This window comes from Seriola lalandi, unplaced genomic scaffold (genome assembly GCF_002814215.2).
Source record: "Seriola lalandi dorsalis isolate HSWRI2012SDOR001 ecotype SW California unplaced genomic scaffold, Sedor1 jcf7180002054949, whole genome shotgun sequence".
In the NCBI taxonomy this organism is placed as follows: Eukaryota; Metazoa; Chordata; class Actinopteri; order Carangiformes; family Carangidae; genus Seriola; species Seriola lalandi.
Genome location: NW_019525500.1, coordinates 2596355 through 2612969, shown reverse-complemented (window position 1 = coordinate 2612969; position 16615 = coordinate 2596355). Strand labels below are relative to the sequence as shown.

Below are 16615 nucleotides of genomic sequence, written 5' to 3'. Positions count from 1 at the left end.
TACAAGGTGGCTGGGATTTTGACAGACGTACCCCATGTCACGGTTCAGGTACGGTCATAAAAAATGTATTGCTCTCCTGACTATAAACAGGTCATATGGAATTGGCATATACTGACAAATGCTAAGTGTTGCAGGAACATGCACTCAACAGCATGCCTTTCAGCCATGATATGTGACTTTTGGGACTTGACGCTTCAGCTCTTCTGCAGCCCTGCTCACCTGAAGAGTTGGTCTACCCCAAGTCGACTTCCATCCCTGCTAAAGCGCAGAGTGAAAGGGATCAGGCTCTCTACCTGGCACTTCACAGCCCCTCTCTGGAGGTAGTAACCAGGAGTTGTGGCTGGCATCAGCACCTTAGGGGCATCTAAAAGAGATGAAGGAAAATGCCAACAAAATTAATCACTTTAATTAAGAGATCGTTCACATCTTCATCTAAATATGGGTCAAAACTTGCATCACTGACCAGGTATAATACTGGAGAAAGAAACGCTAGAGACTCTTTGGAACAGGAAACCATCCCGGTCGTATCCTGTCACCCGCAGGAAGAAGGCCTCATTGGGTGGAATAAACTCTGTGATGTTCCAGAGGCTGTATGGCTGGCGTTCAGGGTAGTAACGGATCGGTAAAGTTTTAATCACTTCACCCATGATCGACAGGAGCTCTAGCCTGTCAGCCCGAGCAGGAGGGGAAAGTCCAGTGGTGTTAAGCAGGATGTGTGTGGGAATACCTGGAAAGTTGACATGAAATACAATATACTGTATTCTTCGCTGCTCCAAAGCTACAAGATGTAAGTGAAAACAACAGGTGAGAGGGAAAACATACAACAGCTGCAGTGTCCTTCCTCTTTTACAATTTGGAAAGGTTGACCTCACTGACCTTGAACCGGCCGACTGGAGGTCTTTTTGAAGTCCAGGGTGGCCTTTTTGGAAAACCCGGCTCGGAAGTCGATGGTGCTGAGACCTGAGATACGGACAGAGTGTCTTCCTCCACTAGAGGTCTGCATTAAAAAAGGGGAGATTTATATCAATATTTACATCCAAAGACTCATGTCTCATGTCTGTTAATGTGACTAATTAGTACTGTACATCCATTCTTCTAGTTTTACCTTCTTTATCAGGTTTTGTTTTAATATGCTGTGGGAGATAAGTCAAATTATTTCATGTTGTTGAATAAAAAGGATTCAATTTTTGGTTCAAATTCATTTCAACCCTGACTTGAATCTTGGGGGTAAGTTGTGTGCTTTAAATGACAGACACAGCACTGAGATTGTTGCGTAACAGCCTTTTGTGCCCCAACTATCCCCACATGTATAGACAAGCCACTTTTTGTAAGACTGTCAAGTATCTTACACCTAAGCTTATAAAACATCCACAATTCAGAGATGACCCATTCAGTCTGGTATTCATACTTTAATCAAACAAACAGAGATAATCAGAGAGCAGCTAATGGCTCATGTGGTCTTCGTCGTGCAGAGTTCTTTTGAAGCTTTGCACAAATAGAGACAGAGTAATTGCAGTGAAGTATAGGTTAGCGAGAGGTGGAAACTCCTCACCTTAGGTTAAACACTTTGGAGGTGTCACAGACATTGACTCACAATGCAAAACGAGACACGCAAACATAAACTATCATTTGCAATAGCATGAAATGACAGAAAATGTGTGGATTTGCTGTATTTTAACATGACTAGGTTCTACCTGACAAAAACTTCAATTCCCTAGCAACCAGGACAGTGAAATGGATTCAGGCGGACGGATAACAATAGTTAAGCTAGTCGTGAAATTGTTCAAACAATGAGGTAACACCGGGACAAAGGGGATCCAGGACAACCTTAAATGCTAATGCCTGCCATCATTAAACACAATACATGTTGTAGCCATCAGACCTGCCCTAATGGCCACCATAGAGTGATCCCGGGTCTTTAGTTAGTTGTAAATGAGGCCATAATTAGGGGAGAGGTCCTTTAAAGGTCATGATCTTACCCCAAAAAAAAAAGAACAGGCCCTGTCATTAAAGCCACTCATTTCCCAGTTTCACACCCACCCAGACAGTGACCTGCCCTGGTCTTAGGTACACCCTAACTCTATTGAGTCAGATCTTGACTCATTGTGGCTTTGGTGAGATTTTCACTAATACAGACATTTATGAAATAGTTTAAATCACCATCAAAGGAGTAAATAAAGTTATATGCGGGGTGATCTGTGAAAATTCTCAGTCATCCAGGTAATTGTTATCCAGTAAAAGTTGAAACGAGGGAAACTGGACTTGGTCGTAGATACTTGAGGTGAGGTGGGTGAGGAGAAGAAGAAAGGTCATTAAAATCCCTGTTGCTCTGGGTCCCTTAAAACGACTGTCCTGCTTCTTCTCCACATCATTTAAATTACATGATTCATTAATTTGATTGTGTTCTGATTAATGAAATCAATTAATGATGGTAGAATGTATATTTATATTTATGTAGAGAGAACAAAATGTGTGTGTCCGAGAAAGTGAGAGCAAGACAGAGAGAAACTTAAACAGAGAAAAAGCAGAGAATAGTAACAGATCGCCCCTGCTGGTCTTCCTTTGAGCTGGTTACATGCTTTTCAAATTACAACCTTCCTAAACTGTCATCATGGGCTATAAAATTCAGAGTGAAGCTTAAATGCGCTCATCAATGCTGAGGTCACTGCAACACAAACAAATCTCACCTGGATGACTCTCAGCAACGCAAATATTTAAACACGCACGCCCGGCACACACACACACACACACACACACACACACACACACACACACACACACAAGTAAATAAGCCTGCAAATATGTAAGTATTTGTATTTGTTTGCAGCCACATGCTTGTGTTTGTACACTCGCACATACTTCCATTTCTAAAACCTCGTGTGAACGTTCCTGTGTTACTGAGTGTGTGTTCTGTCATGGTTAAGGCTGGAGGTTGTGGTCTGAGACTCACAGCAGTGTGAAAGGTCCACTTACTGTACTAAGAGCACTTAGGACTAAATGAAATGAGCACATTATGCCTTGAGAGTCTCTTGAATTATTGACAGAGCTACTGGACGCGCAGTACTTTCATCACAGGTTGTGGGTTGCGCGCGTGTGTCCGTGTTAGTGTGTGTATTTAATCACAGTAGCCACATACATATGGATGACAAATTAAAGGATAAAACGTCTTAGCGAGGTGTTGCGCCATGACATGCTGCTCCTTGATATTGATTTGACAAGTCTCTGAACTCTACTGTTCATCCAAAACATATTCCCTCATTTGGTGTTTTGATGATGGCGGTGGAGACTGAGAGCACCGTCTGACACGTTCATGCAAGATCTTCTGATGTGGTGGCAGCAGATGATTCAATTAATTTTCATTCCCATCAAACCAGTCAGTGACGTCTCGTGCCCTGTGGATGGGGGCATCGTCATCAGGACAGAAGTGTTTCATCACAGGATAAAGGTGATCACTCATAACAACTTTGTGATGATTTACAGTGACCCCTCAAGAGGGCCCGAACCAAGCTAGCAAAATGCCCCCCCCCCCTTCCCTCCTACAGGACAACAGAGCCACAACATTCCCTCACTGTAAGGATCCATTCAGGTCTGAGCTGTTCTCTGGGCGTACGCCTCACATGCGTTCACCTAACTTGTGGAGAATCCGGTGAGCGTCACGGTCATCAAATGCGCGCTGTCGACCACAATGACCCATTTACTGACGTCTCTCCCATAGACCTAAATGCGGATGTCCCTTTAGTCACTGTTCCTACTGAAACGCTGGCTTGAGACTGAAGCTGCTGCCACCTGCGCCCAAAGTCACTTTCTTTTCCTCCTGCCATCGTGACACAAAATCAGAGGCAACTGGGCCTGCTCAGTAATTTTATCCATGATGCCACAGAGCATGATGGGATGTTAACTGCTTAATTGTACCACGCAGAGCACCTGAGCAGAAGCATCTGCAATCATCGTGTTTCTCCACTCATTTATTCAGGTTTCTACTTTGATTTGCACCTGTCTGTATCCCTGTATCCCCTAATTCTGTGTGTCATTAGTTGAGCTGCAGCATAATATCATCCCCACTGGGTACATGTACCTGCTTGGAAATCACTGTACATTAAGTAGCTATATATTGCTTTGAGAACATGCCATTATCTCACACTGGAGAAATTACAGTAAATTACTGACAGAGACATATAGTGAAAGTACATTATGCACGATATACTGTAAAAAAGTACATTATCACAGAAAGGGGTCTCAATGCTGTTTGCAATAACTAACACTAGATACTTCAACACCAACTGACAAAGTCCGCGTTTGTACTTCTTCCAACATGTGATCAGATATTAGTTTAACAGGCCTCTTCAGTGACTTCAAGCACCCTCTTTATGGAAGAACAAGTTTTTATGGAGACATGGTTGAGTTATTGATGCATGCAGCTATAGAATAAACCGCAATCAATGTCCATATCCCGTAGGTCTGCAGTTAGGTGAAATCAATCCAGAAAACCAGATGAAAATCACTTTAAGAAACGATGGTGACTGCAGGCAGCGCGCTGAGGATGTGAGGGGTGAATGTGAATGATTCAGGGGGCCCACGGCTGGAGAGGGACAACGAGTCTAGGCTTGGGTCTAATGCTTGGTCTGAAAATATAAGTTTTTTTTTAAGCAAATAAAAATATGTCTGGCCTTAAATGAAAGAGTTTTCTTTTCATATTAGATAAATGTAAGTGTTATAAACGGCTTTAGTTGTTGCCCAACTGCGTCGATATCACAGCGCCGCCTGTGCGTATAAATTAAAAACTGGGTAATGTATTTATTAGCGCGTCTTGTCGGGCGTGGCTGGCTTGTCTGCCGTGGGGGCTGCAGCCGTGGTGTGCTCCGGGGCTGCTGGATGCTCCATGATGGATGAAGAGTGACAGATCGGGGTTAGCCGCCAGGGGAGTCCATTTTCTTTCAGCGCACGGTCCTCCTCGAGGAGAAAAGCATGAGGAGGAATGGACGAGAAACAGAGAGAGGAGCGACCGATTTCCACCCCTCCTCTTTCCCTCTCTGTCACACTCTCTCTCTCCTCTCTACTCCAGTGCATCGCAACATAGTGGGCTTTACCCGGACTGCACCGCATTGACGCTGCTGCTGCCAGCCGACCCAGCCCACTGAACTAACGCGCCAACATACACACTCTTTTTAGATGCTACTACCCACAGCTGGAAACTGGATGCTGTGCGGATTGTGAGTGTGTGTGTTTGTGTGTGTGGATATGCAACAATTCCCTCTATACCTATCTTTGCTGCTCCTTCTCTGGATCCGGACTCTGATTCGCTGTCCTGCTCGGTAATGTCAAGACTCTGGACGCGGGAGTGACTCGGGGAGGAGGCTCGGAGATTATTGCAGCTGCAGCACATATAGTGCACCACACGAATTTGGGATATAACTTACAAGTCTGCAGAGCTCACGCCACGAATGTAGCCATGTACTTGAAACCGTGAGCTCCCCTCTGTGCTCTGTCTCCAACATGGGTGTTGACTGAATGGAAGAGTATCCCCGCGCTGTCACAGAGGTATGAGGATGCACTTGTGAGGATTAAAACTGCGCTCACTAATTCCTGGACCATGCAGATTCTGCAGCCTAGGACGTTATTCGTGTTACTGGCCCATGCACATGTGTTCTTATCTCTGAGACATAATGGAGAAGTGCGGAGTAAAGAGGACAGCAACACCAGCGCGTACGCTGCCAGGACTTTCCATGGGTCAATGCGGGAGAGTCATCAAAACAAAGCCAGGGACCGTGCGCTCTCGGCGGGATATGCCACAGGTGCATCCTCGGCGGAGCTGCAGGCGCAGCGGGCAATTACCAGAGGGACCCTTAACTCCACTCACCCCTGGAAGAGGGTAATTGCAGGAGAAACGAGGCGATTTGGACACAACAAACGTGACTTCAATAGGACCGTGACACCCATGGAGGATCCCAACGCCGTCTCACATTGGGACCCGACGCGCCACCATAATAAGAGGATAAAGTTGAATGGCGGTCTGAGTAGTACGAGGACGCCAGCAGGTGGACACTACAATGCGGCTAAGCCCTCCTCAATGGGCCGGGGAGACGGAGGAGGGGGACCCGAGGAGGGAGACAGGCACAAGAGAGGCACAAAAGACGAGCAGAAGAAAGCCTGGAAGAGGGGGAGAAACCGGCTGAACAAAGGCGCAGTGCTCTTGGCTCAACCTCACGCGTCGCCTTGGGAACCCATCCCCAAGCCTCTGGCCCTCACCTCCACCGACCTGCCCTTTGACCTTTTCACCAGGAGGCCCGAGTTCTTCACTTTCAGAGAGGAGAACCCCTGGGACGCCACGCCGATCACCCCTCCCAGCTCGCAGGATTTCGGAGACGAGATCAAGAACCCCTTTTACCCGGTGACGAGTGAGACTTACGGCGCGTACGCGATCACATGCGTGTCCGGGGTCATTTTCCTCGTGGGGATAGCGGGCAACATCGCTATCCTGTGCATCGTGTGCCAGAACTACTACATGAAGAGCATCTCCAACTCCCTGCTGGCTAATCTGGCTGTCTGGGATTTTGTGCTCATCTTCTTCTGCCTGCCCATGGTGGTGTTCCACGAACTGACCAAGTCCTGGCTGCTGGGGGAGTTCACCTGCAAAGTGGTTCCCTATGTGGAGGTAAATTTTGCGTTTTTATTCTGCTCTGACTTTGTTTCATGCATGGTTATTTCATATTGTCCTGGGGATGTTTAAATTATGCTTTGAAGCAATGCCTTCTGCAGAGATGTCAGATGGTAAATGGGCTCATTAACATATCACCCACCCCTGTCTGAATGTGATCAAGCTTCTATAGTGACAGCAGACATCATCTGTTGGACTTGAGGCTATGAAAATGAGGTTTCACACTCCTGTTGCTTGTGTAAATGGACTTAAAGAGTTGGGTGTCAGTCCCAATGCCCCGACAGGCCTGAAAGCACACAGGCACCGCTATAGGATGTCACCTCAGCCAGAGCACCTGCTGCTGCTGGAGAGACAGGGAGCCTCACCTAGCCCTCAAGACATGTAGAAAACACACACACACACACACACACACACACACACACACACACACACACACACACACCAGGATGTAAGGCAGTAGCTTCCTTTCACCCTCTTTTTTATAACACTCTTGGACCTTGTGCTTACATAGTGAATGACAAATGTTGCAGGAGCACAAGCACACGCACACACACACACACACACACACACACACACACACACACACACACACACATTACACAAACACAGTTATTCTAACTATGTTTTGAGAACATACTTTAACATTCTCACAACACATAAAGACTGTCAATGTGCAAATCCAATGCCGATGTGCAAAATGTGATCACAAGTTTTTTGAGTGTGTTGGTGACAGACACCTCCGTCCATTCAAACATACTTCATATTCGTAGAACAAAGTATGAAATTAGCACACAGTGAGGGTAAAGTAGCAAGAAGTCTGGGCAAAAGTGAAGAAGCAGGGGGTGATAGTGGGGTGAACCCACCTTCTCCACCACCACCACCACAATATCCAATTAAAGGCAGATTAAAAAGGATTAGATTCCTTTTCACACACAATCTATGGCCTGGGTCATACACAAGGATGTCACGGGCCATTAGTGTTACTGAAAACCAGCATGGCAGAACAGCAAACTCCCCCTAAAGTATTTATCCACATTTCTTTGGATGTCCTGGGAAACACAGCTACAAATGAGGAGGAGATATTTTTAGTCTGAAAGCCAGATAGAGTGTTGTGGGGGACTGAGATTGGAAAAGGCAGCGTCCAAGAGGAGAAATGGGAAAAACAAGACGTATTGGGACCAGAGAGAGAGAACAGCAAATCCTGCTGTGCTTCTGTGAGGGAGAGAATTTGAGGAGTAAATGTGTTGGGAGGAAGATGCATGAGGATAGAAGATACAGTTAGTGACAGATAGAGATTAAAGAAGACAGACTGAGAGGGAGCACAGAAAGAGGCAAACACAGGACAGAAATAAGACAGGAGGATGCAATGTCTCTCTTTATGTCTGTTTAATATCCCTCATCACTTCTACGAGCTCTGTAGAACAGGTCACCATATTGGCTGAAGTGTGGAAGCACAGACCTCAGTCAAAACTTGCCGATATGGTGTTTTAGCAGATATTTAACAAAAGTCATCACTCAGTGATGCAGAACTATTCACCTGAGAGAACTGTTTTATCTCAAAGTTTAATTCAAAAAGTACCTCAGATAGAGTAAACAGTGTTATGCAGCCAAAAATAATCCTGTGCAAACAATCAATGAAAAACTGAAAAAGGTCTGCCAGCGGTAATGCAGCACACCGCAGTGTGTATGAAACGGTGAGGCCAGTGTTTCTACTGTTTTGGGCAGTTTTTTTGAAAAGGCTCCTTATGTCGGTGTTATGTAGCAGAGCCCAGCATGAGATTAACCTGTGGGTTAAGTGCAGACACAGGTGATGAGGCCGTCTTATATCTGATACAGTACATCAACCTCAGCGTAAAAACAAACATATATTACTGGTCAAATATATGTTACAAGAAATCAACAACTCATTTGGACTTCTACATCTACATGTAAATGCTCACATATATTGCAGCCAATGAAGGAATGAACTTTGAATACATTATGCTCCCCCTAAATGTCCAATAATGTCATTAGTGCCTACTGAAAGGGGATTAGAAAGGCATGAAAAGGCAGAATGAAAAGAAGAAGCACAGCAACAAAGAGTCACTATAGTTGTATGCTGAGAAGTTGCATAGATTTACAAAGATTTACATGATGAAAACCAAATGCAACATGTAAAAGAGCATATGATGTTAATGCAGAAGTGCCAGAGCAAATAATATGAAACAGTCAACATACAGTAAATGCAAAACACTCAGCATACATGGATCCTCATCTGCTCACAACTGTGCTTTCCTTGAAGAGGATATACAGAGATGACACAGTTTTTCATCCAATCCGCTCTCCCATAAATCAATCGGGTGCTAACACATAACACAGCTATGCAGAGATGAGGGAAAGAGTCCCAGCAGGGGTCTACAGAGAATACAGGGGCCACCGAGGCCCCTTCAACAAATCACTCAGGTAAAAATGCTTGTTGTTTCCCAACATCTGGAATTGACAGTGTGGGCAGTCAAATGTGTGACCTTTTTTGCATTACTTCGACAGCAGGGTGCCAACAGTTTCAAGCCTTAAACATACATTATCTTCATCTACCAGGACTGTCTTAAGTTTCAAACGTGACTTTCGGATCATGTTTTTGTTTGCTGGGAGATGCTTTCACCAGACAGCGTACATGTTAAATTGATTACATACCACTGTATCTGAACATGCTGATATATTACTGCAGTAATTCAACTTAGGAACCGTCTTCAAGGGCACAGCTCTCTCCAGGGGTGTGAGTTCTGACCTCATTCCAAGGTTATAATACTGAACTTTTTGCACTAAGTCAGTAAGACACCTCCATTCTGGGAATTGTTAGAAGGAGCCTGTAATTTTACACACATTTCCAGGTAAAGACCACATTGTTTACCTTGATAGACCACATCCCAGGCTGTGGGTCCTTGATGTTGACAACTTTGGCAGAGTTGGGAATGTGCAGGAGCTCAGTCAAGCCGTCACTCTGCCCCACAATCTTACCTGGAGGCCAGACACAAACACAGAGACAATCGTTCACCTTTTCTGCAGCTCTGATGCCAAGTAATGTTTAGTTTTGTTTGATGCATGGCTGCAAGTTACATATAAAATATTGGCATAAGCTGTCAAAGTTGTAAAAATATAAAGATGCAGGATATGATTTTAGCATTAAGCAGCATACTGTATGTGTTTGAAAGAACATGTGTTGAATGTGTGGACCCCAGATGATGCTGGAATCAATCTGGTTCTTTGTTGTACTCACTTGACCTTTACTTGTTCTGTGTACCATACTCCAGCATCTACAGCTTCATTTCCTAAACTATTCCTTAACTATTTCCTCCTCTTCTTCAAAATCTTCCTGTATGATTATCCATCCCAAACCCAAAACAGTCTAGAAAAGGATTCTGCTTTTTCATTTATATAGTCTATGAGACTGACACCAAAAGGTTTTGAAGTTTTACACTTGGTGTTAAGATAGTCAGAAGCTTTTAATTTTAATGCTTTTAAAAACACTGGAACTGTGCTGGAAATATCTTGATGCAACATTATCAATGTTTGTACCCTTATCTGTACAAACAACACAAGACTGTAAAAATGAGTTGGTAATTTTTCCTTTCATGTGTGAAAAAAAAAACATATTCAAGTAATTTTAATACTCATCAAACTAATCAGTGTCTCCTTTTGCCCTGCCTGGAATCATCTGCATTTGCTATGTTTTTCTACCCATTTATTTATTTCCTCTTGTCCCTCATCTGCGTATATATGCTAATAAAAACCTAAATTAAAAAATATATATATTTTTGGATTCCAATTTAGAATTGTGTAGATATTTGGTAACACTTAACCTACCCTCTGGGTTTCTTATCTCAATGACAGGTGCTGGACCACTGAGGGCCACAGTGACTTCCTTGAGGCTGGGGTCAAAGGGCATCTGCCAAGTGTTGCTGACCCCACTGAAGTGATCAGTGGACAGCAGGTGGACCTTGGACGACTGCACAGCCTCCTCCACCCATTTAAGGACCTACAGCACCGGGATATGTAAAGAATGCAGGAATCACACATCATTTCTAATGTACACACACACACCAATGCACACATTTACCTCCTCAGCTACATACAAGGTCATCCCCTCAACATGTGCAAAGCTTTCATCAGGAAGTTTCTGACATTCCCCCTGTGTTCTGCCCCTCTATTTCCTCCCTGTCCCTAGGGAGAATCCCACTGCTACTGTGTGAGACCCAGACCCTATAAGAAGGAGCAGCCATTAGTGACGTGTGAGTAATATGATAAAGTACATTCATCTAAAAAAGTCATAGGTTAAATTTGGGTGCAGGGAGAAAAAGAAAAGATTTGACTCAAAAGTACAGACATGTTATGGAAAAAGTACTATTTCTTGATTTATCATGAATTTTCATCCATCTGTTCCTTCAAGCCATAAGCATTTTCTTACAGCAATATATCATTGTCAAGTTAAATCTCATTCTGTAGCATAAACACTCAAAACAAACCAGACCATGGTCAAGATACTGTTTCTCAAGACTAGTTACGAAACTACATTTCTAATGCACCATCTTGCTTTCTGTCATGGTGACACAGACTGTATAAGAAGGTTGTAATCCTGCAAATATATTTTTCAATAAACTGATGAACAAAGAAAGAAAGAAAGAAAAAGCGAGACAGGGAGATGTGTAAATAACAGATTAGAGAAATGGGAATCTACTTAAAAGAGGGAGAAAGAGCAGAGGATTCTCACATAGAAAACTGATTAAAATCTAGATTCCTTCCTTCCCATGCAAAAAAATCTTACCTTATAGCAATAAAACAGCAACACTATTCAAACTTCAAGCTTTGACTCATCGCCCAGTCCGAGACTGTTGATTTACATTTCTTGGAAAGGCTAAAAAGAGCTATGGTATGCATCAATCAATTAAATGTTTCCTGCACATTTGATCTGGAGTCCAGACTTGAACATGGGCACAGCAAAAGACACGAGAGAGGCTGTTAAACCTTCTACTGTTAAATTAAATTGACACAGCTTAGAAGTTAAATCCAGGCTAAATTCAACTGATCTGAATACTGCGACCACATTGTGTCTTTCGAAACCAGAGTGCTTTTCTTCTGACTCTGAAATGAGAATTTGTACATGAAGAAAAGCAGAGAACAGAAGCTCTGCTGCAAATTTCTGTTCAGTGATGCTCTTACCTCATTGACCTGTTTCTTGTCTAGATGGAAAACCTGCCCAGAGCTGGTGGAGGCGATCTCCTCGTAAGCCTTGTAGCCGATGTGAGTCCTATCATCACAGTCCCCCGTCAGCACAAACACCACCTATACACATACGCACACATATAAAAATATGATCCCTTTACCGTTAAACCTGTAAATAAACTTTGTTAAGGTAAACATTTCTTTAAACCTGTGATTGTTTCTGCTGAATGAGCTGCAGGACTTCATGGGTCAGTCTGTAATCTTTGGAACGGGCATCTGTGAAGACGTAAATGTAGGACCCCGGCAAAGAGATCTCCAAAGCAATCTTAATGGCACCGATGCTCATCTCCGGACAGTCCCCACCACCCTGAGAAAGAGAGGGGTATCATCAGCAAATGGTTGTCTTACACATGTCTGCGGAAGAGTGTGTGGGCCATTCAAACATTATTATGATTTATCCAGCAAATATGCTACTGATGGTTTACAGTCTGAAGAATTACGTAATAAACATTTAACAATGCAGTGCCCACTGAGCACATAGATAAATTACAACAAGAGGGAATTTAAAAGAGCACAAATCTAGGTCGATTCATAATGATTCTCCAACTTGCAGCCTCTGAAACAGTTTGTTTAAAATTCCCTTCCAATTTTAGTTTTCCAATAAAATGACGTGAATAAAATGCAACACTGTTTAATAGCAGAGCAGACCTAGTACTTCTTGATTCTGGGCTTTTCCAATCAGCACACATGACTGCAGCACTAACATTATGCCTAGAGGACAAAACCTGTGAGGCGACTGATATCTTGAACCCAGGGGAATGTTAACATCTGATGATCTTAAAAATACACAAAGGGGTGAAAATATATTCCTGTTCCAACCATACTGACAAGGGCAATAAACACTGGATCTAAAAGAAACAGTGTGTGGTGGTGTGCGCAAATGTCTTTCTCTTTCTCATCGACTATTCTCTCAGTCCGACTGCTGGGGTCAAAAGGAAATGTCTTCTACAGCATTCCAATAGGCACATATCTGTCTGTCTGAGGGGTTCAATAGCTATCTCTGATGCATAACCCCCAAGAGCAACATCTGGAATGGAGTGACCCATTATTTTAAGCCAGGGGGGCGGAAGAGGAAGAGACAGGACTCCTCTATCTCCCCTGAACCCCAACATCTCCCCTCTGGCCAAAAACCAACTCCCCCATTCACCTATTGCCCCCAACACTAAGCCTGATAACCCCCCCCCCCCAGTGCACTTTTGTTCTTGTGGCTTAAAAATATGAAGTGTTGCCTAACATCTCCTCCCTTAAACACAACTGCGCTCATGACAGAAAAATTTCAATGTCAAGAAAAATGTCAATTCCGAAGAGTATTTTCCATGTACACTGGCCAAAACCTCTTCAGGGGTTGAACAGGTGAAGAGGTGAGGGGAGGAAAAACAGACTCAGGAATGAACCAGCAAGTGAGAGGGAACTGGATCTCTTCCACGCTACACGCAACACACACACACAAACACACACACCAGATTAACAGCAGAACATGCCAAGGATGCACAGACACTTGCCAAAGTCTTTCTTCAAAGGACAGATTTCTGAATGCGACTTGTCTCTTTGTCTCTGTCATCCTTAGACTTGAAGAGTACTGGATTTGCAGTTTTTGTGCTTTGCTCCAGTGGCTCATAAGAAGGTTCCTGCACAACTTTCTTTCTCTGTCTGAGTGATTACACAAAAATTCAAACTTGGCAGCTCTCTGTTTAGCTGTCTAGCCATAGCATGTCTTTGTTTATACATTTGTTTGTAATGGTGCAGGATGGAAAATAAACATGAGATGAGCAAGATTTTTTTTTCCTTATTGACTTCAACATGCGAAAGGGTGAAAATCAACATAAAGCAGGAAGTCTAATTGTTTCTTTCTTTCATCATCCATTGTAGACTGAACTGATAAAATGTCTTAATCAGTTCACAAACATTCCTACCCAGACGTCTGGCATGACCATAGTCTGCTGCTTTTATCAAGGACATATGACCCTTTGCATCCAGGCTTCTGCTGCTGTTTCCTTGGTTTGATGAATGTGATCTCTGAACCCACCTGAACGTACAGCTCCCTCAGCTCATACTGGAACTTCTTTGGGTCTGTTGTGATTGTTACGGGTCCAATCTCTGCAGAAAAAAAGACAGAAAGATGCTGCGTGATTAATCTGGCCACAGGCTCAACTCTGCATCTGATGAATAACTGAAAGCAATTTTTTTTGTTTCCTTAAATTCTTCTGTTGAGCCAAATATTAGTTTTGGCAAATGCTTACGGATGTCCAGATTAAAATGTCACAATATGAACTGCGGAGGAGAATTTCAGGAAAGGAGATATATTTATCTAACGGAGAGAGGAAAGGATAAAGAAATGTGAAAGAGATACATACAGACAGACAAGTGATGAAGGAAAAACATAAAAGGAATGACAAGGAAGATTGGAGTTATAGTCCTCACATGAAGACAGATCAGATATAATGATGATGTTGATTTGAAGTCCTGTTCTTCCCTTTTCTTTTCAACCATCATTTACGCTGCTTTGCACTGATAAACAAACTGAGCTCTGGAAACACTTCCAATCCCCTCTGTCACTGATGAACCGAAACTGTTACCGTCTACTTCATGAAAAGATTCATTATAATGGCTGAAACTCAACTGATGAAGCTCATGCTGACTAGACAGACAGAGACAACAGTTAAAGGTTAGGAAAAACTGCAGTGACTGAAATACAGATGATACATCAATGTTGGTTTAGAAGAGACCGTGTGAATGATCCCGTCTTTAATCAAAAGCAGTCGTGCTTCGCTCAGTGGTTGGACAGATCTTCACTGAGACTTGTTACCATTCCACCAGAGTTACTCATTCTACCATTTGTGGTGCGACTGTGATCTTTGTAAACAAACAGAAGAAATGGAAATATGCAGTAAATATCAAGTATGACACACCTTCACCTGGCTTTATCATGCCAAGTTGGGGACATTTATATTGCCTGAATTCACTCCTTTATTTTTAGACCATGGTATAAAGGAGAATGCCCAATATAATCCATGGGTGGGGAAACAAAGGCAGAAACAGAGGATGGATCCCTCTTCCAGGATATACAGAAAGCATAGCAGTATATGTTTTTTTATAGGGCTGCAACTGACATTTGCTTTCATTATCTACTCATCTGCAAATTATTCTCTTTTATACAGTGTTTTGTCTGTAAATTGTCAGAAAATTGTGAAACATGCTTGTAACCTCACACTCACATTTGAAAGGATGGAATCAGGGAATGTTTGACATTTATGTTTGTAAAATTACTACAATGACTAGAATGAGGATTTTCAAAACAGCAGCTGACTGATTTTCTGTCGATTGATTGCAACCACTTGGTACAGCTCTAGTTGTGTATGCAGGCAAACCTCTGCAGCCTCTGTGGTTGCAGAACAAACACTTTTCATTTTAGTTATTGTGTTGTTCTTGTGTCGATGTCCGCTCAGAATTAAGCCCAAGTGAAGTTTAGCACCCCCACCACATAGTGACAACATGGCCTGTGCTCTGTACCTCTGCCAGTGCTAGTAGTCACTGCTGTTTCTCAGCTTACTTTGTTCTATCCGTTAATGAGCTGCTAAGCCCCTTCTTGAGTCAAACTGTGACTTCAGCCACTGCAGCTGTGCTGTGGAATGAGCCTGATGAGGGGCTGCAAAAAGCACACACAAGTAGGCCCACGCGTGCATACACACACATGCACACACGCACACGTGCGCACACACACACACGCACAGCAGTTCTGCACATGCAAGCAAATTGGAAAACAAGGGTTCCCTTGTTGAAGAGAGGGCAATTACAAAGGATCCCTGACTTTTGGAAAAGGATACAGTTTGAACTGTTTTACAACAGTCATCAAATTTGGTCTAAAGGTCAGAGCCCAAATGAGAAATTTTGATGTTTAGTAGAGTTTTGAGACTCCTTAAAACTCTTATTGTGGAGAACTTTCTGTTCTTCAGTCTTGTGTAATTTCTGTTGAGTTAAACATTTAAGGTTGTTGAGTTTGACATAATCTAATTCCCTTTGCAATGAGGAATCATAAGCATTGTCTTTCCTTTTCTTTGCAATAAGCATTACCTTACAATTCGATTTGAAAAGCACTCCACGAGCACTTTCAATTTCTATAATAACATACAAAAGGATAAAGTCTTTTTCCAAATGACCCAGATTTTGGCATCCTTGTAAATCCTCAAGGTGGAGTGTAGGAACATTTGTGGCGATCAGAAACGCTTTTCAAAACTAACATGGAAATGTGTCTGGCCGCTCTGAACGGAACATGGATCTGGAGCCAAACTTTTCAGAGATGGAAAAGCTGACATGTCTTTCCTTATGGGAGAAGTTCCCATGGCTGTTGTAAGTATTCTTTATACTATTTTGGCTACAGTGCCTAACCACAGCCACCCTCTTTGCATCAGCACCGTGGAAAACCATAGCTTATACTCATGACCTCTCAACATTACGAGATGAAATAAATCAAACTCTTCGAACATTACCTGTGTAATGATCTCTGACTTTGACATATTAAGATAAGGATATCACTGCTGTCCATGATTTCTTTTCTTTTTTGAATGTGTTTATTTACATTTAAAAGTCTGAACTGTTTCAGAACCATCACACCAGTCAGATACTTATACACATTCATGCCTGAGAGATTCTTTGTGCCAAATGTCTACTCAAAAGCTTTCTTCTTTTTTTTTTTTTTTTTTT

At 42.9% G+C, this 16615-nt stretch overlaps 2 protein-coding genes across 2 annotated transcripts in view; one reads left to right on the top strand and one right to left on the bottom strand.

Annotated features, from left to right (window-relative positions):
* Nucleotides 1–16615, bottom strand: part of hmcn1 (hemicentin 1) — an 85300-nt gene that overhangs the window by 53805 nt on the left and 14880 nt on the right. Inside the window, exons 2-9 of the mRNA XM_023394544.2 lie at nucleotides 13941–14011; nucleotides 12063–12221; nucleotides 11852–11974; nucleotides 10499–10670; nucleotides 9546–9652; nucleotides 877–997; nucleotides 464–727; nucleotides 220–364 (exon numbers count right to left, since the gene is read on the bottom strand). Of these exons, the coding sequence (XP_023250312.1) occupies nucleotides 220–364; nucleotides 464–727; nucleotides 877–997; nucleotides 9546–9652; nucleotides 10499–10670; nucleotides 11852–11974; nucleotides 12063–12221; nucleotides 13941–14011 (1162 nt within the window). The remainder of the gene's footprint in view (nucleotides 1–219; nucleotides 365–463; nucleotides 728–876; nucleotides 998–9545; nucleotides 9653–10498; nucleotides 10671–11851; nucleotides 11975–12062; nucleotides 12222–13940; nucleotides 14012–16615) is intronic.
* Nucleotides 4898–7040, top strand: LOC147817504 (uncharacterized). Its single transcript, XM_087170471.1, has 2 exons — nucleotides 4898–6652; nucleotides 6912–7040. The coding sequence occupies exons 1-2, from the start codon at nucleotides 5591–5593 to the stop codon at nucleotides 7038–7040; spliced, it is 1191 nt and encodes a 396-aa protein (XP_087026597.1). The 5' UTR covers nucleotides 4898–5590.

What these genes read in the sequence shown, in the direction of transcription:
- LOC147817504 (XM_087170471.1), top strand. Translation starts at nt 5,591, where the DNA reads ATGCAGATTCTGCAGCCTAGGACGTTATTCGTGTTACTGGCCCATGCA. An exon ending in AAGTGGTTCCCTATGTGGAG is followed by an intron (nt 6,653 to 6,911) that starts GTAAATTTTGCG and finishes GGACTTAAAGAG; the next exon opens with TTGGGTGTCAGTCCCAATGC.